Source organism: Prunus avium, chromosome 6 (genome assembly GCF_965620075.1).
Source record: "Prunus avium chromosome 6, drPruAviu1.hap1.1, whole genome shotgun sequence".
NCBI classification, from domain to species: domain Eukaryota; kingdom Viridiplantae; phylum Streptophyta; class Magnoliopsida; order Rosales; family Rosaceae; genus Prunus; species Prunus avium.
The window spans coordinates 6585736-6611477 of NC_142289.1; the positions used below are offsets into that span (position 1 = coordinate 6585736).

General features: G+C 37.7%; 3 protein-coding genes, 2 long non-coding RNA genes and 2 pseudogenes across 5 annotated transcripts; 3 read left to right on the top strand and 4 right to left on the bottom strand.

The window, feature by feature from the left end:
* Positions 1-697: 697 nt before the first annotated feature.
* LOC110763233 (NADPH-dependent aldo-keto reductase, chloroplastic) lies at positions 698-3475 on the bottom strand. Its single transcript, XM_021965988.2, has 7 exons — positions 3252-3475; positions 2975-3025; positions 2584-2660; positions 2370-2457; positions 1705-1980; positions 1347-1595; positions 698-1050 (listed from the first exon to the last, which is right to left on the bottom strand). The coding sequence occupies exons 1-7, from the start codon at positions 3369-3371 to the stop codon at positions 964-966; spliced, it is 948 nt and encodes a 315-aa protein (XP_021821680.1). The 5' UTR covers positions 3372-3475; the 3' UTR covers positions 698-963.
* A 7254-nt stretch (positions 3476-10729) lies between these two features.
* On the top strand, positions 10730-16205 carry LOC110763231 (uncharacterized; annotated as a pseudogene).
* LOC148293554 (uncharacterized) lies at positions 13354-14792 on the top strand. The gene is made up of 2 exons (XR_015836593.1): positions 13354-14291; positions 14397-14792. It is a non-coding gene; the product is annotated as an uncharacterized LOC148293554 (long non-coding RNA).
* Positions 15182-15713, top strand: LOC110763230 (beta-glucosidase 32 pseudogene; annotated as a pseudogene).
* Positions 16206-17943: 1738 nt separating the features above from the next.
* Positions 17944-20438, bottom strand: LOC110766476 (NADPH-dependent aldo-keto reductase, chloroplastic-like). The gene is made up of 7 exons (XM_088255034.1): positions 20019-20438; positions 19804-19854; positions 19585-19661; positions 19304-19391; positions 18764-19039; positions 18384-18611; positions 17944-18251 (listed from the first exon to the last, which is right to left on the bottom strand). The coding sequence occupies exons 1-7, from the start codon at positions 20136-20138 to the stop codon at positions 18165-18167; spliced, it is 927 nt and encodes a 308-aa protein (XP_088111160.1). The 5' UTR covers positions 20139-20438; the 3' UTR covers positions 17944-18164.
* Positions 20439-20804: 366 nt separating this feature from the next.
* LOC110766537 (aldo-keto reductase family 4 member C10) lies at positions 20805-23040 on the bottom strand. The gene is made up of 7 exons (XM_088255033.1): positions 22857-23040; positions 22709-22759; positions 22474-22550; positions 22291-22378; positions 21626-21901; positions 21277-21525; positions 20805-21153 (listed from the first exon to the last, which is right to left on the bottom strand). The coding sequence occupies exons 1-7, from the start codon at positions 22974-22976 to the stop codon at positions 21067-21069; spliced, it is 948 nt and encodes a 315-aa protein (XP_088111159.1). The 5' UTR covers positions 22977-23040; the 3' UTR covers positions 20805-21066.
* A 758-nt stretch (positions 23041-23798) lies between these two features.
* On the bottom strand, positions 23799-25443 carry LOC148293555 (uncharacterized). Its single transcript, XR_015836592.1, has 3 exons — positions 25068-25443; positions 24885-24963; positions 23799-24133 (listed from the first exon to the last, which is right to left on the bottom strand). It is a non-coding gene; the product is annotated as an uncharacterized LOC148293555 (long non-coding RNA).
* Positions 25444-25742: the final 299 nt, after the last annotated feature.

Genomic DNA, 25742 nt, shown 5'->3' on the forward strand with positions numbered 1-25742 from the left:
TATACTATTTCTTTTTAAAAAATTTAAAACCATAATATAGCCGTGCTGCGATACGATTTCTTCAAAAAAATTGTAAAAAACCGAGTACAGCCGCACGGCCATACGATTTCTTTTCAAAAAATTAGAAAAAACCGAGTATAGCCGTTTCTTTTATTAAAAAAAAGAAAAACCGAGTATAGCTGCGCGGCTATACTATTTCTTTTAAAAGGTAACAATAGACTCGGGTAATAGCCTAATATACTCTTTAACTACACTAGGGTCCTTTGTTTTTTTTATTTATTTAAAATTTCCCTTATTTTTGTTTATGGATAAGTATAGTTTAGAGCATTATCCATTACTATTAGGCCAAAGTCTCTATTGTTCCCTTTTGCTTTTTTACTTTTCCAGAGTTATTACCCGTGTAAAGAATTTTTCATTTCTCCCATTTAATACTTGTATTATATATATATATATATTTTTTAATAATACTTCCGTTTTCCATATACATGTAACATGTTAAAGACTCGATAACATACATTTAAAAAAAAAAAAAAAAAACTAACGTACAATACTTATATATTTTTCATGTTTAATACATGTGTTTTTTACAATTGTCATTAATACAGACAACATTCACGTATTATACACATAATTTTCACATATTATTGAATAAAAATATTATATAGTGGCCGAACTCTTCAGTTTTAACTTGCAAAAATTTTGCCAAATAAAACACGTGCATATTTTATTCGTAATTTGCAATCTCTCTGCCAACCAGAACAACAATTTCAAACAAAGATTTATGGGTACAGTAGTAAGAGGTGGTAGTATTCTTTATGTAAACAAAACACGGAGATGTGCAAGTACCATAATCAAGCAAATCGCTTTTTAGGACATAAACGATCCATACAAATCATAAAAGTTCAATTTTTCACATAACAAATGCTCCTAGACTCTCTTCCACAAAAACATTCATGCGATTTTCTAGATTTCACCATCCCAGAACTCCTCTATGCTCCTGTAGGGACCAAAAGTATCATGAACATATGAGCCCCCTCTGATCAGCCTTGCCTGCACAATTGGAAATCAATGTAGTTAGGAGAAAAGACTGCATGACATCAGTGCTTGTATCAACATCATCAACACGATGAAATCTCAAGACGTAATCCCCAGGCCCAGAAAGAAACGCCCATTTGAAGAATCATACATGGAAGAACACAAGTGATGTCCAGAAATTTTTAACAACGATCACATTAATAATATAATGTTGGAATGTGTTTAATGGTGTTATGGCACAACTGACCATACAAAGACATCAGGGTACTGATTGCAAGGAGAATAGAGGATCAATTCCAGTAAAAACTTACCTGCTCAATTTCAGAAAACTTGGGAAACAAGTCCTCTGGGATAGACCAGCCAAGGACATCAAGGTTCTCCTTGATCCTTGCTTCATTAGTACTCTTAGGAAGAACACTATGACCCATTTGCAGTCCCCATCGAAGAGCAACTTGTGCAGGAGTTTTGCCTAATTTCTCTGCAACACTGAGAAGAATTGGATTCTTAAGGACTTCGCTTTTAATCCATGTTGTTCCAGGAGAACCCAGTGGTGAATATCCCTGAAAGAAAAATATAAACATGCTTAAATTAAAATTTCGTCCAATTACAGACAGGTGAGTTGTCACTACTCAATACACAGGCAATGTAATTCAGTATTTGCGTACTCACCGAAAGGTGAACTCCCTTGGATTTACAGAAAGAACGCAGCTTGGCCTGCTGCCATGAAGGATGACACTCCACTTGGTCAACTGCAGGAAGAACACGTGCAATATCCAGCAAATCTGACAGCTTCTTTGTAGAGAAATTGCTCACACCAATAGCTCTAGCCTTGCCCGAATCATAGAGTGATTCCATTGCTCTCCAAGTTGCAGGGATATCTGGGTCAATAAGGTTTTCATGCTTAAAACCTACTGACCCCTTCTTCATCCGGGCTGGCCAGTGTATCTTCAAATTTTCAGCAGGCTCATTAGTTACAACTGAATAATGCCCATATGCTATAACTAATTTAAGACAACGAGGCTAATTATCCATGATTTTAACTTGATAAGTTATAGCAAATTCCAGGAAACATAACCAGACTGAAAGGGATCAATGAATTCAAAAGTAACTTATGTATTAAAAGATGGCAAACAAATTGCCATCCCATTCGTTTAAAAGACCCTCTGCTGTATGTAAATTTTTTCTTTAAAAAAAAAATTGCAGATTATACCCTGAACTAGGCATGGCACAGATTTATGTATACTGAACCACTGTGAAAGATCCGATAATACATACACTATGGTACCAAACTCTAAGAGACAAAACTTGAGAAGCTCTGAACAGGTAATACATACAAGATACAAGTCAACATAATCGAGCTGCAAGTCTCTCAAAGTCCTGTCCAATGCCTCTGGTACATCTTCTGGTGCATGATCAGTACACCTGTGGATGAACAACCAAACAAGGTTGGCAGCACCATCACTTTAGCATAAATTATTACTTATGCAATTCCTAATGATATGTCACTACTCAATTAAATTTGAATTAAATTTATAAGTTAGAACGAACCAGAGTTTGGAAGTAATCCACAAATCCTCACGCTTCACCACACCATCTTCAAATAGCTTCTTCAGAACAGAACCAATCTACGAGAAACAGAAACAGCATCTTTATCAAACCATATTCGGGTAACAACTTAAACATCTTGAAAGAATGGTGGAAACATAAACGATTTACATTTTTATCTACAATTGAAAACCTAAAGATGAACTTGACAATTAAACCATTATGGTAGGAGTTACTGAGAGCAATTTTCAACATGCACAAATTCATAAAGGGATTATTAAAAAAAAAAGAAAAAAAAAAGATGGACAGCAATAATGAAATGAAAACTACAACTACAGTAAATTTTTCGATAACTAATTTAGTATACAAAAAAAAACAAACAACTATAAATTACCTCCTTCTCATTGGCATAGAGTTGAGCACAATCAATATGCCGATATCCTGCCTGCAATTAGTATAACCACATTTTTAGTCGAGTGCTAAGTTTACCGAATCAAACAGGCAATCTAAAGAGGTTTGATTTCCCCGTTTGGGAAAAGCACAAAAACATTCAAATCTAGATCTCATTTCCTGGTAACCAAACAAAGCCTTAAGCCATTTCCGGAAACATTTCCATAGTTTTTCTTTTCTATTTCAGAGAAAATTGAACAAAGTAAGGGAAAGAGAAAGACCTTGATGGCGGCGTCGACGGCGTCGCCGACGAGGCCAGGGCTTGACTGCCAGGTCCCTAACCCTACGGAAGGGATCTTAGCTCCGGTGTTCAGCTTAAAGAAACGAATATCGTCCGTCATTCTCAATTTCTCGGGAGCGAGAGTGAAGTAGACAGAAGAGTGATCGAGAACAGTGAAAAGCCTCTTTGCGCTCTTTATATAGGAAAGAGCGGGAGAGAATCAGAAATGATTTTATTTTATTACAAAATCAGATGGTTGTTGTCTAGAGAATGCAAAACGTCACCGTTGACGACCGTTTGATAAGGGACGAAAGCGGGCTTTTTACTTCTTCTTTTTATTTTATTATTTTATTTTCCGACTGGTTAGTAGTGCTCCACTAGTCCTGGATAATATCTCGCATCAGATGGAAGGGGGAGATCTGAGCCGTTGATATGGTATTTGCCAACTTTTTTTGCCGTTGATCTTACCAAGTCTTAGAGTGGCCAACAGTATGACACTTGGTTGGTGGAGTTTTTATTTATTTTTTGGTTGGTGGAGTTTTTATTTTTTAGTTGGTGGCCAACAGAAAACTCATCCGTCTTCGCAACAATCATTCAGCTTTATCGTTGATCCAAAACAAATAAGGAGGCCAATTTTGTACTGAGGGAGGTCGAAGAAATCAAGCTCATCTATATATACTGATTCAAAACATCTAAAGAAACTTTTCACCAAAAAAAAAAAACATCTAAAGAAACTGTTGAATTGTCGAAGTCTATCCTCCTGATTGACACAAGGGGCCATCTGAGTGCAGCCATTTCTCTACAATTGCATTTTAACTTTAATTTCACAACATATCAAATGTAGCTACCGTGTATATTTTAGAATTAAACTCAAACAATTTGGCCTGGTTTGTGTAGATTTATATTAAATGAGTATAGCCAGGCGGCTAGACTCGGTGTTTTTTTAAATTCCTTTTGAAATTAATAGTGTAGCGGCGCCGTTATACTGTGTGAATATAATATATTAAAATAGTATAGCCGTGCGGCTATACGCCCTTTTTTATTTTTTCCTAAATTAATAGTATAGCCGACCGGCTATACGCAGTGGTTTTTTTTAATTTTTATTCCAATTAATAGTACAGCCGAGAGGCTATACTGTTTAAATATAATATATTGGGTTAATTACTGTAGATGTCCGTGAACTATGGCCCTAGTTGCAATTGGGTCCGTGAACTAATTTTTGTGCCAATTACATCCTTTAAGTAGACAATTAGTTGCAATTGGGTCCTACCGTCCAACTCTGTCAATTTATCTGTCAAAGTGAGGGGTAAAAGAGTCCTTTCACTCTGTCTCTCCCTCTCTCTTTCGCTGTCTCTCCCTCTCTTTCGCTCTGTCTCCAAACCACCACCTACCTATCAAATGTTTTTCTTTCTCCTCTGCTCAGTTCATGTATATAAAATAGCCATTGATTAATTAATTGAAGAAAATAGTGGCTATTAAATTTTGTACATCAATCAAGGAAAGAGTATAGATCTTTCGATCCAAATATGAGGCAAATCCTACATCATGCCAAATTTGGAAGAGGTAATTTCATTTTCTCATCTATCATTTTCTCCAAACCCGACACCCATTCCCACCTCAATCATAGATCCAGCCCCACCCCTTTACCCCATAAAATATAAAACCCAACCCCACCCCAACACTAGCCAACCTCCCTCTCTCCAGATCCGACGAGCCCCACACTAGATTCGTCATCTTCGTCTTCGTTGCCAAGGCCACACCACCCTCTTCATCAAGGCCACACCAATAAACTCATGGAATAATGAGTGGTGATGGCAGGGACGGATCTACAGAGGAGCAAGGGTGGTCAAGTGACCCCTGCAATCTCTGAAATCTGCCATGGAAGGGGAGAAAATTGACCCCTGCAAAGTGTTTGATGAAAGTCCCCAAAGAGCCACAATCTGCTTCTCCAGCGCGCTTCCTCTTCTTGTTTTTTTTCCTCGACGTCAAAACGACGTCGTTCTACTAATGTTTTTATTTATAAAAAAAAAGGCCAAAACCACGTCGTTTTGTCTCACGTTTAAAAAAAAAAAAAAAAAAAAAAGCCGCAGACTCTGTTTAACACAAAGAGCCCGATACCTCCCCTCCCCATATCAGTTTCAGCTCCCAGATTTGGGTATTAATTGTAAACGTATCTTGGGAATTTGTTCTTTTTCAAGTTATGATCTTTCTAGCTGGGTTTTAGAAATGTAGAAATTTGGAAATTGAACAATCACTGTACTTTGCCAATATTCTGGCATAAACATGGTTTTTTGGGGCTCTGTTTTTGTTCAAGTTTAAAGTTCATTTCGTTAAATTAATTGTCTGAATCATTGATTTGTGTTTTCTAGTATTGTTTTGTTTAAAATCTGTTTAAATTTGATGACCTTTCTGCCATTTTGTGTTCTAATGGCTAGAACAATAGATTTGATGAATTATTGGGCTCTGTTCTTTTTCAAGTTTTAACTTTGTCATTTGGTTCCAAAAATTGTGTTTCTGGGTTTATCAGTTTCTTGAGGATTTTTGTCAATCTATCGGCATCAATCTTGTTTTAGGATCTATCAATTTCTTGATGATTTTTGTCGATTTGTTTAAACTTGATGAATTATCTGAATCTTTGCGTTCTAAAATATCCTCCTTATCTAATTTTTCTCGTCTCTTTTTGTTTACAATTTCAGTAAAGCTAGAAACTAGGCAAGTCTTTGCAACTCAAGTTTCACACAGAACCAGCAAGAGTAAATCATAATAACAACTGAAATACAAATGCATAGATACATATCCATCCGCACCAAGTCTATCGAGAGAGAGAGAGAGAGAGAGAGAGAGAGAGAGAGAGAGGAAGGTGAAAAAAAAAACCTGTAATTGCAATTGGAAATTAATAACCCAAAGGAGGTGCAGAAGCTGATGACGTTGGATTTGGCCACGGCGTTCATTCTGGAGCCAAGGGCGCCGCCGCTGTTATGGCGGCAGTGGAGGAGGAGAGCTTGAGCGGATGGGGTTGCGGGTGGGTTCTGGGTTCTGCGGGTTGGAAGATGGGGGGTGGGTTGCAGGTTGGGTTTGGATTTGGGTTTTGAGGGGGTGGACTAAGGAGGAGGGGGAATGGGTTGCAGGAGAGAGGGAGAGAGAGAGGAAGAGCTGAGAGAGAAAGGAATTTGGATTTGGATTTGTTATTTTTAAGTTTATTTACTTATTTTATTATTATTATTAATTTTTAGTTTTTTTAGTTTTTCTTTTCAGTTTTACAAACTGTATATTATTTATTATTATTATTTATTTAACCCAAAAGGACGCTTTTACCCCTCATTTTAACGGATAAATTGATAGAATTGGACGGTAGGACCTAATTGCAACTAATTGTCTAATTAAAGGATGTAATTGGCACAAAAATTAGATCACGGACCCAATTGCAACTGGGGCCATAGTTCACCTACAGTAATTAACCATAATATATTAAAGGGTTATTCGCAGCAATGGTCCCTCAATTATACCCGTAGTTACACTTTGGTCCATCAATTCAATTATTAGTTGCGGGGGTCACTCAACTAAGTGCTATGTTGCACCAATAGTCCTTTCGTCAAATCTGTTAAATTTTCTGTTAAAAATGAGGGTAAATTAGGAAATTCATCCACAACCCTCCATTGTCGCAACCCAATCCTTGCTTCTCCTCTCTTGTACCAAAATCTGGGCAGAAAAAAGAAAAGAGAAAGACAACTCAATTGCTTCTCCTCCCTTGTACCAAACTCGCCACCCAACCCAGCACTCACTGTAAACCATCAACCATAAACATCCATCAATTTCTCTGTTTTTATATTTTGATTTTTCTATTCGTTTTTAGGAAGGTGTAAGCATCTATAAAGCCATCCACGACAAATACTTGCACCACAAACGCAAACGAAAATTGTTCTCGATTTCTTTAGCCGCCACGACGCCATTGATGGAAGCAGACGAAGTAATGGAGCTCTATGATTCTTACTGGTTTCAGCTCGGAATCTTCGAAAAGCAACCAAATTCATCAAACCCATCAAGGATTGAAGCAGACCCGATTCTTGAAATTGAAGAAGAACCATCAAAACCAGAGCTTTGACAGACCTTCCTCCACAACCCTCCATTGCTGCAAACCAAATCCTTGCTGACACCAAAAAATTCAATTAAAAAGAAGCCGCACAGCAACAAGAATATTTTCAGACCAGCAAGCAAATTCAAGATCTCGCATTTTAACCAGTAAACAGCGTCTGGTTCGTGATTTTGTTTCCGTTGTGTGTCTGAATTGGCAACGATGGAAGAAGATTCGGAGGCATCTCCTCTGCGATTGGAAGATTCAGAGGCATCTCCCCTGCTTCTGGGTATCGAATTCAGCACTCACCTGCTTCTCCCCAACAATCTAAAACAACCCAAAAGATAAGCGCAAGAAAAAAGAACCAACCTTTGAATCCGATCTGGGTATCGAGACCAACCCTTCTCCTAAATCACATCGGTCTTCCATAATCTTCGAACCCAATTCAAATACACCAATTTAAAACCCAACCCTTTTGCAAGAGCCACTAAATCTGACTTATGCGTGCTAAAATTTGTAGACTTTTGAAACAAAAACGAAAAAGGGTAAGTGCTGAAATGATGAATCTTTGGACCTCCCCGAGAGAGCAAACAAGAATGGAAGGTTGAACCATAGGTTCGGCACAAGAGGAATCTTTCTTAGACTCAGTTTGCCGTCAGTTTGCAAACCATCGAGAGGTTGAGAGGGAAGAGGGGTTGGTGGGTTAGGGTTTTGAAGTTTTGTGTAGCAGAGCCGTGGGAATTTTTATTTTTTTATTTTTTTATTTTTTTATTTTTTTATTTTTTTATTTTTTTTGTTGAGAGATCCGTAGGAATTTTTATTATTTGATATTCAATTTGAATTTCCAAATTTACAAATTTTGAAGTTGAGGAGGATAGGGAGGGTTGTGAATGAATTTCCGAATTTACCCTAACTTTTGACAGAAAATTTAACAGAACTTGACAGAATGACTACTGGTGCAACGAAGCACAGAGTTGAGTGACCCCCGCAACTAATAATTGAATTGATGGACCAAAGTGTAACTATGGGTATAGTTGAGGGACCATTGCTGCGAATAACCCTATATTAAAAGAGTCCGTGTTTCCTTTTTTTATTTTTTTTCCTAAATTAGTAGTATAGCCGGGCGGCTATACTTGGTTAATTGATCACTACAACGGCCTTATTGCATTTTGACCTACCACAAGGTCTGGAAGACAAGTACCTAGGCCTTTTGATACAATGTTTAAGGCCATTTTACAAAACCCAACCCGTTAGTTATATTAAAAATTAGGTCAGATATCTTCTTCTTCCCAGCGTCGCCTTCTTCTTCCTCTCTCTCTCTCTCTCTCTCTCTCTCTTCCTAACAAGCAGCGGATCCTGCGCGCTTCAATCGCCCTTCATCTAAGCCTCAACGGCAAAACACCCACCCAGACCCTCCTAGAACCGCCTAGGCGGGCGCCCAGGCGCCGCCTAACTCCCTGGCGCCTACCCCTAGATGCCACATTCTGGAAGGGTACCTCTTGGTGTACCGGAACTGACTTAAGTTGGTTCCAAATTGAAAGATAATGAGCTTTTGGTTGGAGTGGAATTAGGATTACACTGTTTTCAGTCATGTGGCAGGTCACTAGTGTGTCAACCTTCCTAGTCTGATGATCTCGTACTGAAATACTAACTAACAGGGTGCATGCAACCTTAGGCCATTTCACTTGATTTTGTTCCATCTCCTGCATTTAAGCATGTTTTTGCTTATGCACTTTTTATCTTTGAAGTTGCTGAATCACTTGCTATATGGAACCAGACCTTATTTGCTATTATTTTGGGCCAGCTGCAGTAGGTGCCCCTTGAAAAGTTTATTAATGTCTCCATTTATATTAAAAATCCCCAATTAGAAGTGAATTTTGATTGGATGGTAGTGTCTGATACTGCTAGCAAATCATCAAAACCGAAACCAAGTAATATAGAAGAGTTGAGGTAAATGAATTGAGAAATGCTAACATTGTCTTGGAAAAAGTTCCATTTGAAAATGCTTCATAATATTTTCCTTGATGTCATCTTTACAAGGACCAATTCCTGAATGCCTTTTCAGGCCAAGCAATTTATATTAAACGTTCCATTCTTAATGCTCTCTCTCTCTCTCTCTCTCTCTCTCTCTCTCTCTCATGATGTACGCATGCTTAGATTTTAATAGCATTCCCAACTTAAAAAGAATGATAAGTGAAAATGGTTGTAAGTTGTAACAATTTGATTCCATTGAGCACTCTCATCTAAATCAGGGAGAATATTTGATTAATCAGTTTTGTCTGGTTTAGGATGCGTGAATGGATATGATCAATACAATTTATATTTAAATTGAGCTATTAAGATCCATGTTTAGTCAGTCCAAGATCTAAAACCCAGTCATATGAATGAAATAAATCTTATAACCCAGCTAGCTGTTCTCTTCTATACGGATTATCATTTGTGAATAAGGAATTCTCATCTTCAAAAGCAGCCTTATAATGATCTATTAATCATGTAATTATTGAAGATAAATCCTGAAACAGAGGATGATAATTAATGAGATAAAAACAACAATCCTAGTTGTGGGGTAAATATATTATCCATCAACCGATATTCACGACCAGTTCACTTCAGGCTTTTCAAATAATATTATTGATCCGTCTTCTTGACGGCATCAATGGCAATCGCCAAAATATAAGTAGATGTAAAAAGGCCACAAAGTTCTGTTTGCTGAAGGGGGGAAAGCACTTTTGTGGATTTGCTTTTTAGTCTTGTCTTTTGCCTCTAGGCATTGCCACTAAACTCTTCTCTAACAAGGATGACATCATGGGTGGAAGCTAGTCAAACTTTACAAGAGCATTGAAAATCTCAGTGACACATACTACAACCCGCTACTAACAAGGACGAGGCCTTGCTGAAACCTACGACACTTTCTGCTGGAGCTAATGTCCTTCAATTTTGACCACCGATGATCCAAAGGCCCGCTGAACAGTTCTGTTGTGCAACCAGTTGCTGGTATGTCTCAGACAACCCTAAGCTATTTGTCCACGCTGCAGAGGAACTATAGTCCCACAAGATGTATATTGCTTCACCAGCAGCAACTATAAGGCGACCCTTGAGATGACAAAAAGAAATTGGAAATGTAGCTTAGTTGATGGAAATGTTATATTGGTAATAAAGACACATTTATTGACTCATCTGTAAACTATATTCCCTACATATAGGTAGTGACAGATTTGTACCTGTAGAGTTGGCTTTGTGGTCGACTGATGCAGGGTTCAAGGTGACCCTCCCACTTCATGATCCATTCACCATTCCATTTTTGATTTTTTTTGAAATTTAGGACTTCTTTCTAAGCCTATAAATGGGTCTTTTTTTAAACGCTTAAGCATATGCTGCCCTTGTCCTCTGTCCTCAATATTGCGTGAATGGCTACCACCAACAGCGCTACTGTGAGTTTGAAGCTCCTGATTGACACAAAAAGCAACAAAGTTCTGTTTGCTGAAGCAAGCAAGGAAGTTGTGGATTTTCTCTTCACTCTTCTGTCCTTGCATTTTGCAACTGTGACTAGGCTCCTCCTCTCTAATGGTGGCATGGTTGGTTGCTTAGGCAAACTTTACGAGAGCCTCAAAAATCTCAGTGACACATACATGCAACACAATCTTAACAAAGACTCCCTGCTGAAACCCAAGACAACAATTTCTGGCGCTAACATCCTTCAATTGCCAGCCAACAATGACTTGAATGCGCCTAAACGGTTCTACCTCTGTGTAAATTGCAAGCGCCATATTTCTGATAGTCCTGTAACAACGTGTCCAACGTGCATTTCACTCAAAATATCCACCCAGGTGTTTTATGTTGCTCCTCCACCAGAACCTACTGGAGTGACGTGCGGCAATATTAAGGGAGGATACGTCAAGAGTGACGTTATGTACATGATAATGGATGATTTGGAAGTGAAGCCTATGTCTACTGTATCAAGTATCACATTGCTTAAAACGTTGAACTTTAAGACGGTTGATGCTTTTGAAGGTGGTTGATCTTGACATTGAGGAGGTTTGATCTTTTTTTTTAAAATTTGTTTTGTTTACAATACATAATGTTCTCTATCTGTATCTATTGATTGATACTACATATTTTGTTTGTGCTTTTGCTTCTCAGGGGCTTGAAGTTGGTGAAGGCATCGTTGGAGTCAAAAACCGCTCTTACAAATGTTTTCCTTGGTAATAAAGTGCATGAAGGTTTCAGCTTTGGTCCTCTAAAGAAATTGAGCTTTTGGAGGTTCATTTTAGTTTGTGGATTGACATTGACTATATTGGCTTACATTGGATTATTTCAACTTTGGCCCTCTGATCTTATTGGAAACAAATATTATACCACAAGATATGGTAAAAACGACCCAACAAGTCCAAGGAAACCAATCCGCTATCCCAATGATCCTTTTGCACCGTCGTTGATACAAAAATGAACAAGGAGAACCGATAGTGTGGCTGAAGTAAACTTGCTCATCTACACTACTCCGCAAGGATAAATGTGGACTTTATGAAGCACTGATTCTCTAAGGCATTTGCACTGTTTTGTTTTTTGTTTTTCTGTTGATTTTATGTTTTGGGCTCCATTTCTTCGTTTCTTTTCGGCATGATCAAATCTCAACCAGTTGGCAGGAGACCAACTGGGCAGTTTTATGAGTTCTTAGGCTTTTGTACCATTGATTCAGTTTGAATTGCTGTTGATGGTTTCTAAGGCTTGTCTTTCTAAGGCTTTTTAGACATATTATACACATGTCGTCCTTCTCTGTCCTCTTTGCACAAAGAGTTACAAGCAAGCAAATAGGTTGTTGACTTTCTTTTCACTCTTCTGTCTTTGCATGTTGGCGGTTAACATTTGCATGAAACCTATGGTTAACTAACACGGACACCTTGCAACTCAAACCCTTGTCATGTCACACAAATTCTTACTTCAATTTCTAAACACATCAAATGTAGATGTAGTTTTGTTTCTGAAGTGGCAGTTTGCAAGCTTATAAAAACTTTTTGATGCCTTGCATTACAGCTCCTCCTATTTTTTCACACCAGATTAATCCATACTCTTGCGAACATGTGACAAAATTACATGTTCTAGTATCTTCTCTCTCTTTACCTATCAAATTTCTCTCCTCTTACTTGATCTATGAAGTTCATCATCCATTTCCAAAGAATAAACTCATCCATGTAATTATGGATCAGTCTTCTTGGCGTCATCAATGGCAATCACAAAAAATAAGGTGAAACTCCTAGTCCATGTAAAAAAGCCACAAAATTCTGTTTGCTGAAGGGAGCATAGACCTATTAGTTGACTTTTTCACTGTCTTAGGCCTCTAAACTAGTGAAGTCTGAAGATACAATACAACTAATATGACAAAGCAAATACAAAACAAAACGAATTGTAAATATGGCTGTTGGTTTAGTTAATGAATGCCAACTAGTGGAAATAAATACATATTTATTCGCTCATCCGTAGATTATATTACCTTTGTATAGGTAATGACAGATTTGTATATGTAGAGTTGCTTTGTGGTCGACTGATGATGCAGAGTCTCTAAGGTGACCCTCCACCTTCTTGATCCATTCACCATTGCCATTTTTGAATAATTTTGAGTTTAGGATACTTCTTTTATGAAGCTTATAAAGTAGGTCTTTGAAGGCTTAAGCACATGCTCCTTCTTCTCTGTCCTTAATGTCCCCTCAATGGCTACCACCAACAGCGCTAGTGTGAGTTTGAAGCTTCTGATTGACACAAAAAAAAAAAAAAAAAAAAAAAGGCCCATTTTAATACAATGTTTAAGGCCATTTTACACAACCCAACCCATTAATTATATTAAAAATTAGGTCAGATATCTTCTTCTTCCTAGCGTCGCCTTCTCCTTCCTCTATGTCTCGATCTCTCTCTCTCTCCATCTTACTTCCTAACAAGCAGCGGATCCTGCGCGCTTCAACCGCCCTTCGTCCACGTCTCAACGGCAAAACGCCCGCCCAGACCCGCCTAGAGCCGCCTAGGCCTCCTAGGGCCGCCTAGAGCGGCCTAGGCGGGCGCCCAGGAGCCGCCTAACTCCCTGGCGTCTACCCCTAAGGATTAGGGTGAAATTGCGGCGGTGTCCTCCTGCCTAGCGCCTAGGCCGATTTTTCGAACCTATTTAAGATTACCGTTTTCTAGTGGAATTAAATACATATTTATTCACTAATCTGTACATTTTATTCCATATGTATAGGTAATGACAGATTTGTATATGTAGAGTTGCTTTGTGGTCCACTGATGATGTGCAGAGTCCAAGGTGACCCTCCACCTTCTTGATCCGTTCACCGTTGCCATTTTTCAACAATTTTGAAGGTCTATCCTTAATATCCCCTCAATGGCTACCACCAACAATGCTAGCGTGACTTTGAAGCTTCTGATTGACACAAAAAGCCACAAAGTTCTGTTTGCTGAAGCAAGCAAGGAAGTTGTTGATCTCTTTTTCAGTTTTCTGTCTTTGCATGTTGCAACTGTTACTAGGCTCCTCTCAACTGATGGTATGGTTGGTTGCTTAGGCAACCTTTACCAGAGTGCCGAAAGCCTAGTGTCAACTCCTACTTGCCACTCAATCTTGAGGACACCCTGCTCAAACCCAAAACAACAATTTCTGCGGCCAATATCCTTCAATTGCCATTGCCGACCAACAATGACTAGAATCTTTCTAAATTGTTCTACATTTGTGTGAGGTGCAGTAACCGTCTTTCTGAGAGCTATGGAATCCCTTGTCCACAGTGCAGATCATGTAACATTTCCACCCCGGTGTCTTTTGTTTCTCCATCTGCTCCTACTGGAGCAACCTCCAGCAATATTAAGGCAGGCTATGTCAAGGGTGGTGTTATTTACATGATAATGGATAATTTGGAAGTGAAGCCAATGACCACCTAATCAAGTGTTGCAGTACTTCAAAAGTTCAATGTGAAGGGGATTGATGCACTTCAAGTTAAGGAGGTTTCATGTCCTATATATTTCTCTAACTCTTATCAGTGGCTTGTTGATCTATTTAGAGAGCTAAATGTCTTACGTGTATATTTCTCTCTCTTGTAGGGTTTGAAGTTGGTGAAGGCATCATTGGAGTCAAATACCGCTCTTACCAATGTCTTCCTTGGAAAGAAACACCAAAAACTTTTCAACTTTGGTCCTCTAGCGACATTGAGCTTTTGGGGTTTCATTTTGGTTTGTGGATTCGGATTTCTATTCCATTACTTTGGATCATGTAAACTTTGGTCCATTGATTCTATTGGTTTCATTCATTATATCTCAAGAAAACTCATCCGCCATTGCAACAATCATTCAGCCTCATCGTTGATCCAGAACAAATAAGGAGGCCAATTTTGTACTGAGGGAGGTTGAAGAAATCAAGCTCATCTATATATACTGATTCAAAACATCTAAAGAAACTAATGAATTGTCAAAGCATATCCTCTTGATTGACACAAAGGGCCATCTGAGTGCAGCCGTTTCTCTACGATTGCATTTTAACTTTAATTTCACAACATATCAAATGTAGCTACTGCGTATATTTTAGAATTGAACTCAAACAATTTGGCCTGGTTTGTGTAGATTTATATTAAATGAGTATATATAGCCACGCGGCTAGACTTGGTGTTTTTTATAAATTGCTTTTGAAATTAATAGTGTAGTGGCGCCGTTATATTGTGTGAATATAATATATTAAAAGAGTATAGCCGTACGGCTATACGCCCTTTTTTATTTTTTTTCCTAAATTAATAGTATCACCGCCCGGCTATACGCCGTGTTTTTTTAATTTTTATTCCAATTTATAGTACAGCCGAGAGGCTACACGTTTTAAATATAATATATTAAAGAGTATGCCGCAAACAGTACAGCCGCGCGGCTATACGTGGTTGATTGATAACTACAACAGCCTTATTGATGAATTAGTCGAGAATGGGATCACACCCTATGTGACCTTATTGCACTTTGACCTACCACAAGGTTTGGAAGACAAGTACTTAGGCCCTTTGAGCGTTCTTTTGTGGATGATTTCAAGGCTTACACTGAAATTTGTTTTACAACATTCAGAGATAGAGCCAAAAATTGGATCACAATCAACGAGCAGTTGATCATTGCCAAATTTGGATATGATTATGGAATTGCTGCGCCAGGAAGGTGTTCTATTTTAGCAGGGTTTCCATGCATAGTGCCGGCAATTCAGCCACTGAACCCTACATTGTGAGCCATAACCTTCTCCTAGCTCATGCCACTGTTGTTGAGCTTTACAGAGAGAAGTTTCAAGAGAAACAAGGTGGACAAAGTGGAATTTGTCTTGTAGGACAGTATGTTGAGCCTTACTCAGAATCCGCAGAAGACAGAGCTTTTGCTACCGCAACGATCCTTTAGCTTCAACGCTGACCGAAAACAAAAATAGAGATCCTATTGGTCCCCAGGCTGAAGGAAACTCGATCCTCTACATTATTTATCCACAAGGTGTGAAGAAATTGTTGGAGTTCATGAATAAAAATTATCGGAATCCGATAATCTACATTACTGAAAATGGAATTACTGAGCCAAAGGATAATAAACTTGGACTTGATGCTGCACTGAAGGATCCACATAGAATTGAATAATCTGAGGCATTTGTACTGGATGAACAGGGCAATGAAGAATGGAGTGAACTTGAAAGGATATTTCCACTAGGCTCTGTTTGATGACTATGAATGGGGTGATGGCTATACCTTAAGATTCGGGCTTTACTACATCGATTACAAAAACAATCTCACGCGCATTCCCAAAGAGTCTGCTAAGTGGCTCCCTAAATTCCTCAAAGGGTGAGAGAAGAGAATAGAGATCAAGCTCTAGATGCATGTTGATGAAGACCAAGTTCCAATGTTGAGTTTCATTGGCACAATGCCCTGTACTATGATACACAATGTTGAGTTTCACTGCAATAAAGGCAACGTACGTTTGAGTGCTTCAATTAACATCTATAATTAGGCACACAAAAATGACATTGGCATACAATTATTATATAAGGAATATATAGCCGTACAGTTCCTTTGTCTTCCTCATCACTAGTTCAATAAGGCATCAACCTCCAACGTTTGTGTGAGCTTGAAGCTCCAAAAAAAATAGACACAAAGAGCCAAAAAAATATTGTTTGCTGAAGTGAGTGAGCACAGAAGTTGTTGATTTTTTCTCCTCTTTTCTGTCTTTGCATGTTGGCACCGTCATTAGGCTCCTCTCTGAGGATGGCATGGTTGGTTGTTTAGGCAAGCTCTACGAGAGCCTTGAAAATCTAAGCTACACATACTTTCAACCTAATCTCAAAAGGACACCCTGCTCAGACCCAAGTCAACTGTTGCTGGAGCTAACATCTTCCATTTGTTGACCAGCAATAAATCGGGAGCTAAGAACTTTTAATACTGTGGTTGCAATGAAAGGCTTAATTCAAACTGTCGGGTATTCAATGAGACAAACGACTACGACACACGGTATGTGTCAGACGACGCTAGAGCCCTTTGTCCAAAGTGCGGAAGAACAATGTCCAAGCAGATGACTTATGTTGCTCCACCCGCAGTAATGTCTGCACGAGATACAATTTTGTCCAGCGAGGGAGGGTATGTGAAAGGTGTTGTTACAATTTTGTCCACCCGCAGTAATGTTGTTACATGTAATACTTGTATTATATACGTACGTACGTATTTTTCAATAATACATCTATTTTCCATATACGTCTTAAAATACATGCTTATGTATATTTTAATGATTATTTAATATCAACAAACAAAAAACAAAGTCCACAAAATAATTTAAAACTATTATTTACTATTTACCAAGTAATTTACGAAATCAGTAAAATATTTAAATATTCACTAAAGAAATAATAATTAAAACGTAATGTCTCGCATCAGATGGCAGGGGGAGATCTGAGCTGTTGATATGGTATTTGCCAACTCTTTTTGCCGTTGATCTTTACCAAGTCTTAGAGTGGCCAACAGTATGACACTTGGTTGGTGGAGTTATGAACCAGTTATTTCTTGCTTTTTATGGGAGTTAAAAAATATCTACCTTTTAATAGGAAATGTCCTGAGTTCGAGTCCTAGTATTCATGTAATATGTGTGAGTTTAGTATGTTATCGCCCCTCTTAATAAGAAAGGTCCTAAAAAAAAAAAATAGTCTACCTTTTAACTTCCATATCCATAACACATGTGAGTGAGAAATTTTGCTCTCTATTGTAATTTAGGCTATCACTTGCATTTTTTTATTTATTTAAAAAGTCTAAAAGTCTACCTTTTTGCAATAGAAAAACAATACACAGCAATTTTTTTTTAATTTCAAGTAAATATTTTATTAGTGAGAGTGCATAAAGAATATTTTGAAGTGCAAATAATAAATTACAAAAAAAAAAAAAAAAAAAAAATTTAAATTTAAAAAAACCTAAATTCTTCATTGAAAAAATTACATCAATGAGTATAAGAATAGAATGAACGTTCTTGGTGTAAATTGTTGACAAATTGCACACCACCCCTCTTTTGCATTCTATAATTTGATGATAGGACACCAATTTTATGATCAGGCCTTTGTACTTCTACATAAAGCACTAGTAATTTTGAAATAAGGAGGAAAGCATCAGAAAATGATTGTCTTCTATCTTGATCTAAAACCAAGAATGAATACAAGCAGGTGAAGGAGATTGAACATGCAACAATTCCACCTCTCACATCACTATATACTCATCACTTATATTTTAATGGCAGAATCAATCTTTCATACAATTCTAGTTTTGGTGCGGTTGCACTTACACGTTAGGTATAAAGTTATAAACCATTGAAACAGGACCTAGGTTCTTCTCACAACTCGCCATCCCACAGTTCTTCAAGGGTCCTGTACGCACCCAAAGTCTCATGTACAAAACCAGTTCCTGGAACAAGCTTCTCCTGCATCATCAATTACAAAGAAGGTTAAATTCAACCGTCCAAAAGAAACTAAAGCCCTCTTGACAAGCACGCACCGAAACTAGAACAAAGAAAGAATGAAAAGAAGGGGGGAGAAAAGGAAAAGGCACTTGCCTGCTTAATTTCAGAGAGTTTGGCAAACAAGTCGTTGGGTATAGACCAATCAAAAAGATTAAAGTTTTCCTGTATCCTTGCCTGATTCGTGCTTTTAGGCACTACACTGTGACCCATTTGTAACCCCCATCGAAGAGTCACTTGGGCAGGAGTCTTGCCCAGTTTTTTTGCCACCAAGTTCACAATAGAATTCTTAAGGACCTTATTCCTTGCCAATGGACAATAGCCCTGGAATAAGATTATTCATCACAAAAATACATCACTAATTAGCCAAGGCTGAGGTTCGGGAACCACAAAAATGAAAATCTAGCCTATTCAGTTCCCAAATTATTCACAGAAGTCATGTGTAACAATAAACGACTTTGTCTCCGCATACTCACAGATAACTGAACTCCCTTAGATTTACAGAAAGCGTGCAGCTTCGGTTGCTGCCAGTGAGGGTGCAATTCCACTTGATTAACAGCTGGAGGTATTCGTGCCACCTCTAACAGATCTCCAAGCTTCTTTGAAGAGAAGTTGCTGACTCCAATAGCCCTGGCCTTGCCAGAGTCAAAGAGTGCCTCCATTGCTTTCCATGTACTGGGTATATTAGGTTCGGTAAGGTTTTGAGGATCAGAGCCAACTGACCCCTTTTTCATGCTCACTGGCCAGTGGATCTACCAAGATTTTTATGACATTCAATAACAAATAAGCAATTGCAATATTACTTTATGCATACATCAGAACAAAATAAATGTGCTAGTGAGACTCCAAAAGTTGATGTCTCTTCAAAAATTTGTTTTGATTAGTCAGTCCAAGGCATGTGATTAATTAATTTCATTTTACCTCCAATAAAGATTAAGCGCACTCAAACATACATTTCTAGGTGAAATCTTCAAGGTACATTTACTAAAGGGTAAATCTTAAACTTGTGAACTTACAAGATAGAGATCCAGATAGTCGAGCTGCAAGTCTTCCAAAGTTTTATCAAATGCCTTTGGCACATCATCTGGTTCATGATCAGTACACCTGCAGATAATTTTGATTTCAACTTAGCATTTGATGGTAAAGTTGGAATTTTGAGATGATAAATTGAAGACTACAAAACTTAAGCAGAGTTCCAAACAATAATTCTGATTTCAACTTAGCATTTGATGGTAAAGTTGGAATTTTGAGATGATAAATTGAAGACTACAAAACTTAAGCAGAGTTTCAAACAAACCAGAGTTTGGAGGTGATCCATAAGTCCTCACGCTTCACAGCCCCATCGCTAAACAGCTTCTTCATAGCAAAACCAATCTACATACATAAACCAGAAACTGCTCTCACGTCTCAAACCAACAGTTTCCAGCATAAATTAGCGCATAAATGTCAAGAAGTAATTTTAATCGGAAACCCCAAAAAAAAATTACATATATGAATTCTTGAATTCTTATCTTACCTCCTTCTCATTGCCATACATTTGAGCACAATCGATTTGGCGATATCCAACCTGCACACAAAAACACAGACACAACGGGAACGACTCAAATTAAGCTCAGCATTTCATGAACCAGGCTTAAACTACCTACAAAAAAACTATTAAATACACATAATTATACATATAATCCTGATTAATAATTAAAATTGATGGATCAAAACGGAGAAAACAGTAACCTTAATGGCAGCGGAGAGGACGTCTCCGATGAGATGAGTATCGGCGCGATATGTGCCTAACCCAACGGAAGGCATCTTGGCGCCGGTGTTCAGCTCAAAAAACCGAATTGCGTTCGCCATTTTCTCACTCTGGCTCTGCTTGCTGCGATTTTGGAATTGCTACTTGTGCAAGCTGACCTGAGCTGCTTTTCAGTTGAGCACGAAAGGCGAAAGTGGGGATCGTTTGGCTTAAATTAATCGCGGGTGGAGATAGTTTCCAATCCGGGTTTTCTTTCTTAAGATAGCAATTCAGCTGCTTTTCTCAAACGCAGACACACTTTTTCTTTTCTTTCCTCAGCAAATTATTTTTATAATGAAAGAAAGAAAATATAACTTCATATAGAGGAGGACGAAGAAGCACACGTGCTTTCCCACTTGCTTTTTGTATTATTATTTTGGGTTAGTGAATAATAAGTACTTTATTTTTTCAATGATGCTCCAAAAATTCTCCTTTCGAAATTTATAAGTTTGTTTCATTTTGCGTTTAAAGGATGTCAAGTAGATTTTGGTCATCTTTGTTAGTTTGGGACATTTGTTCACTATTACGTGCGGATGTGTTTAAATGTTGCGTTTTTGACTTGTTAGTTTTGTTGCGTATTTGAGTTTGGGTTTGTTACAACATGTAGAGACGTATTGAATGTATTTTTGAAATTTATCAAATGAAATTTGCTATTTGAATAGATGTACTGCACTTAACTCTGGTCTAGTAAGTGCATCAAAGCAAAAGGCAGATTAAGCGGACGGACAAAGAAAAATCTCCATCAAGATTCATAATTTCATGACAGAGAGTCCAATACGCTGAAGCAGCACAGGATTTTGTATGTCATTACAGCTGAATGTATCTTTAAAAGTTAAACAAAAAAAACAAAGGTCAACAGAAGTGCCACAACTTCTGAATCCACCATTCTTCATGAAGCTAATGAAAATCAAGCTACAACCAAACATACAAGCTAAAGAAAGGCATATAGAAAAGCCAAATGTTTCTAACATCAGCTCATCCAGGTTATGCTCACAATTCGCCGTCCCAAAGTTCCTCGATGGTCTTGTAACCTTTGGAAGTCTCGTGGACGAATCCAGTACCTTTAAGCAGCCTCTCCTGCAAACAAAAACAGAATTCTTTAGCAAAGTCAAATCACCACCAGACAACAGATGAATGGAATTCAGGAACAGAAAAACATTTATAACAAAGAAGAAATAAGAAGAAAAAAGAGTTACTTGCCTGCTTTGCTTCAGCAAACTTTGCAAGCAAATCTTCAGGTATAGACCAATCAAAAACATCAAAGTTCTCCTTGATTCTTGCCTCCTTTGTGCTCTTAGGCAGTACACTGTGACCCGACTGGAGCCCCCACCGGATAGCCACTTGTGCAGGAGTCTTGCCCAGCTTCTCTGCCACCGATGTAAGAATTGGATTCTTAAGCACATCACCCTTAATGCTGCTTGTGCCTGGGGATCCCAATGGTGAATACCCCTGAAACAAGAAACACATTCCAATATTATACCAGTAATCTGCAGTTGGTGCTTTTGGTAAATCAGAAGAAGAATATTTTACTTCATATAAGCATACTCACAGTTAAGTGAACTCCCTTGGATTTGCAGAATTCTTTTAGCTTTGGCTGCTGCCATTGAGGGTGCAATTCCACTTGATTAACAGCCGGAGGTACTCGTGCCACTGTTAATAGGTCTCCAAGCTTCTTTGTAGAAAAATTGCTAACCCCTATGGCCCTGGCCTTGCGAGAATCATAAAGTGCCTCCATTGCTTTCCAAGTACTGGCTATGTCAGGTTGGGCAAGGTTTTCAGGCTTAAAGCCAGTTGAACCCTTCTTCATCTTGACAGGCCAATGGATCTTCACAAAATTTACAAACATTCAGCGGCAAATAAACAATGATTTGTATAACTTCATAAAGCTAGTGAAACTTGCTTGCAAGGTTGCCGTTTCATATTTCCAGATATAAACAAAGTCCAAAGTACAAAGACACATTATGAAAACTAAAGCATAAATCTGAAAAAGTGACTTCATTATTTTTCTTTTTGGACATATCATTACAGTTTTGCTTAAGAATATGTTATTTTCTCATCAAGTTTGACATGTTAAGTTGTCAAAATAAACAATTAATCGGTTGAATTCTTATTTGAATGCGTGGTCTAAATTCGTAGCAACAACAGATTACCCTTTTTATGTGTCTCTAGATATTAATAAACAAACAGTAATTGAGTGTGGTTTGGTTTACGTACTAGATAGAGATCGAGATAGTCGAGTTGTAAGTCTTGCAGGGTACTATCTAGTGCTTTTGGCACATCTTCTGGTTCATGATTATTACACCTGCACAGTGCACATAAGGGTAATTTCAAATTCAACCTTTTCAAATTTTCAATTAGATATAGAAAAGAATCAAGAGAGTTATACTGAAAACAAACCAGAGTTTTGAAGTGATCCATAGGTCCTCACGCTTCACCACACCATCATCATAAAGCTTCTTCAAAGCAAACCCAATCTATAAAATCCAGCAAATCGGTCACTGTTACATTGTAACACATAAATCATAAAATTTGATATAATTTACAAATTAAAAAAATATATCTAAAACAAATAAATTAAGCAGAGAAATGGCAAAAAAATCAATGAATAAGAGTTGAATTTGAAATTAAATACCTCCTTTTCGTTGCCATAAGCTTGAGCACAATCAATATGCCGGTACCCGACCTGCATTTCGCACAGATGAACAGTTGAACGACTTATCAAAATCAAACTTGACATTTTTGTAATTGCATTTCCAATTAAAACAAGAAACAAGAGAGACCTTAATGGCGGTGATGACGGCGGCGGCAACGACGCCGGGCTCAGCCTGCCACGTGCCCAAACCGAGGGACGGGATCTTGGCCCCAGTGTTCAACTCAAAGCACCGAATCGCTTTCGCCATTTTTGTTTTTTGAAAAATTCACACTTTGCTGCGACTTGCGTGTGTAAACTGTCGAGCAAGTTAATTGGGTCAGTTATTATAAAGCGGGACCAAAACGTATTGGGAAATGGAAAGCCAAAGGATCACGTCATTACACGTTGCATAAGAATAAAAAGAAAGCCCATTAAAAGATTGATTTTGGAGTTGCTAAAAAGGGCAAAAGTGGAAGAGAATTTTTGAAATGGGGCCGGCCATGAACGAGGATGTCATGGAGTATGCAATTGGGCTGTATTGTGTTTGTAGTTGGTGTGAACTGTTGGATCGTAGTGCTCCGAATTATAGGTTCTACTCCAAGTGAGCGCGACCAAGAAGAAAGATCCAATGGAAACCCCGATTCTCTGTGTTCTCAGTTTCGTTGTCATTGTCGTGTGTCTGCGATTATTTTGATCAAAATTCGTTGCTAATTTTGTTTCTCTCTTTGTTTTAGATCAAACGTCACTGTCTAAGTCTTCCCTTTGAATTGTATTTTTTATTAGGTACTAATCCTTTGATGAAGTGCGTGGTGAGTGAGCAGAATTTCTATGGTATTATATATGATTAGGGTCACCGGCATAGACCTCGAAATTTTTTTGTGGGTAATTTAAACTGCATAGAACTTTTGTTTTTGGCTAACTTTATGCCAATCATTGATAGCTAAAGTTTGTAAACTCTGGAAGAAATAGTTTGTACATATGCTCAGTGCCGGTCCTGAATTTTTCAGGGCCCAGGGCAAAAGTAAAAATTAGGCCCTATATATATTTAAACTTAGTGATAACTCTCTTATTTTTCAACCAAGATCTAATCTGTCCATCGATTCAAACTTCAATATATTAAAATTTAGAATAAAAGGCTACAATGTATAAACAAGATAAATACTTATAACAATTCAATAAGTTCTTTTTCATCCAGCAAAATAAGTTCTTTTTCATCCACCAACAAGCAACCAACCAAAAGAAAAAAATTCTCTACATGCTGAATAGCCTAAGCAAAATAACATCAATCTATATGAAACCCTTTTGCATCCTTAGCAACCAGCAAAACAAAAATGTCTTTACATTCTCAATAGCCAAAGCAAAGTGCAGCAGCCTACTTGAATCTCTTTGCATCCTCAGCAACCAGCAAAATATCAACATCACCACCTGCAAGATAAGGTGAAAAACAACAAAATCACAACTGAAAAGGTATTATGTAAATGATTTTCTTCTTGCATTTTGAGAAGCAAAATCCTCAATGATGCTTTCAAATTCAAGCTTTTCTAACATCTCCTTTTCAATGGATAAGATTGCTAGCCCATTTAGCCTTTCTTGTGACATGGTAGACCTCAAGTAAGATTTCAATAATTTTAATTTAGAAAAGCTTCTTTCTGCAGATGCTACAGTCACAGGTACAGTCAATAGTATTCTATAGGCAATCAAAACATTTGGAAAACAATCCATATCTTTTACAAACTCTACAATTTCAAGTGTTGTGTTTACTGCTGATGGTAAAAGATATTGCAGCACCTGTAACTCTGAAAACAAATCACTTGCATCAACATCAGAAGACTCACCATTTCTTAAAGTAGTTTCAAGCTTCAGACAACAATTTTTCAATTCCTCATCACCCAATGAAGTTAACTCCTACAATTTCTTCAACATGATTTTGCTGCTCAGATTCATTGACTAAATCTTCAGTTGAGTTATCAAGTGAACTATTTGTTTTGTTTTGAAAAAATTTATCCAGAGCACCCTTTTGAGATTGAGTTAATTCTTCTCTCTGTCTTTTTTTTTTTCTTTTCTGACTTCCAGATGGGTGTTTCTTAGGGAACATTGTTACACCGAAAACAGAAACAATACAAGGAAAGCCAATGCAATTTTAATACTTCAAAGAATAAATAAAAAACAACATAACCTGGAATTTGAGAAACCCCCTTTGAGAAATCGCTCTCCACATAAACAAATTTGCAATCAATTAGAGCTTAAAAGAATCCCTGCAAAGAGAATATGTAATTTCATGAGTTCACAAATCTACAAACAAACAAAAAAAAATCATATTTCCCTTTTCATTTGATATATCAAATCATAAAAAAATTACCTTCAATTGATAAAAGCCCACACTTTGGATTTTGGAATCTCCCCAATCTACCAACAGAAAAATTAATTTAGGGATTCACAACTTTGTAACTTGTAGGAGAGAGGCTTAGATGAGATGAGATGAAGGGGATTCACAACTTTGTAACTTGTAGGAGAGAGAGAGGCTTAGATGAGATGAAATGAAGGGGATTCAAAATTCTGTAGAGGAAGAGGAAGAATAAGAAGAAGAATAAGAAGCACCAGCAAAAGCGACGAACTGGAGGAGTAGAACAGATGCAACGTTCTTCTTCTTGAGGAGTGGAACAGATGTTCTTCTTGAGCAGTGGAATGGAACAGATGCAAATGTTCTTTTTCTTGAGCAATGGAATGGAATAGATCCAAATATTCTTCTTCTTGAAGAGTGAAACAGACCATCGTTGGTCTTTTTTTTTCTTTTCAAAATATTAAATTAGTTAATAGTTATAATAATCTAATATAATACTTACTAAAAAAAAAATTTTTTGGCCCCTCTGAATATTGGGCCCAGGGCGATCGCACTGTTTGCCCCTGGCCAGGGCCGGGCCTGCATATGCTTCAAAGGCTACCTGTGATGAATTCTTTTGTATTTTGGAGCATGTGGTTTGTATGAGAATGACTTGATGAAATTTCTGAAAATGGAATATATATTAATATGTTT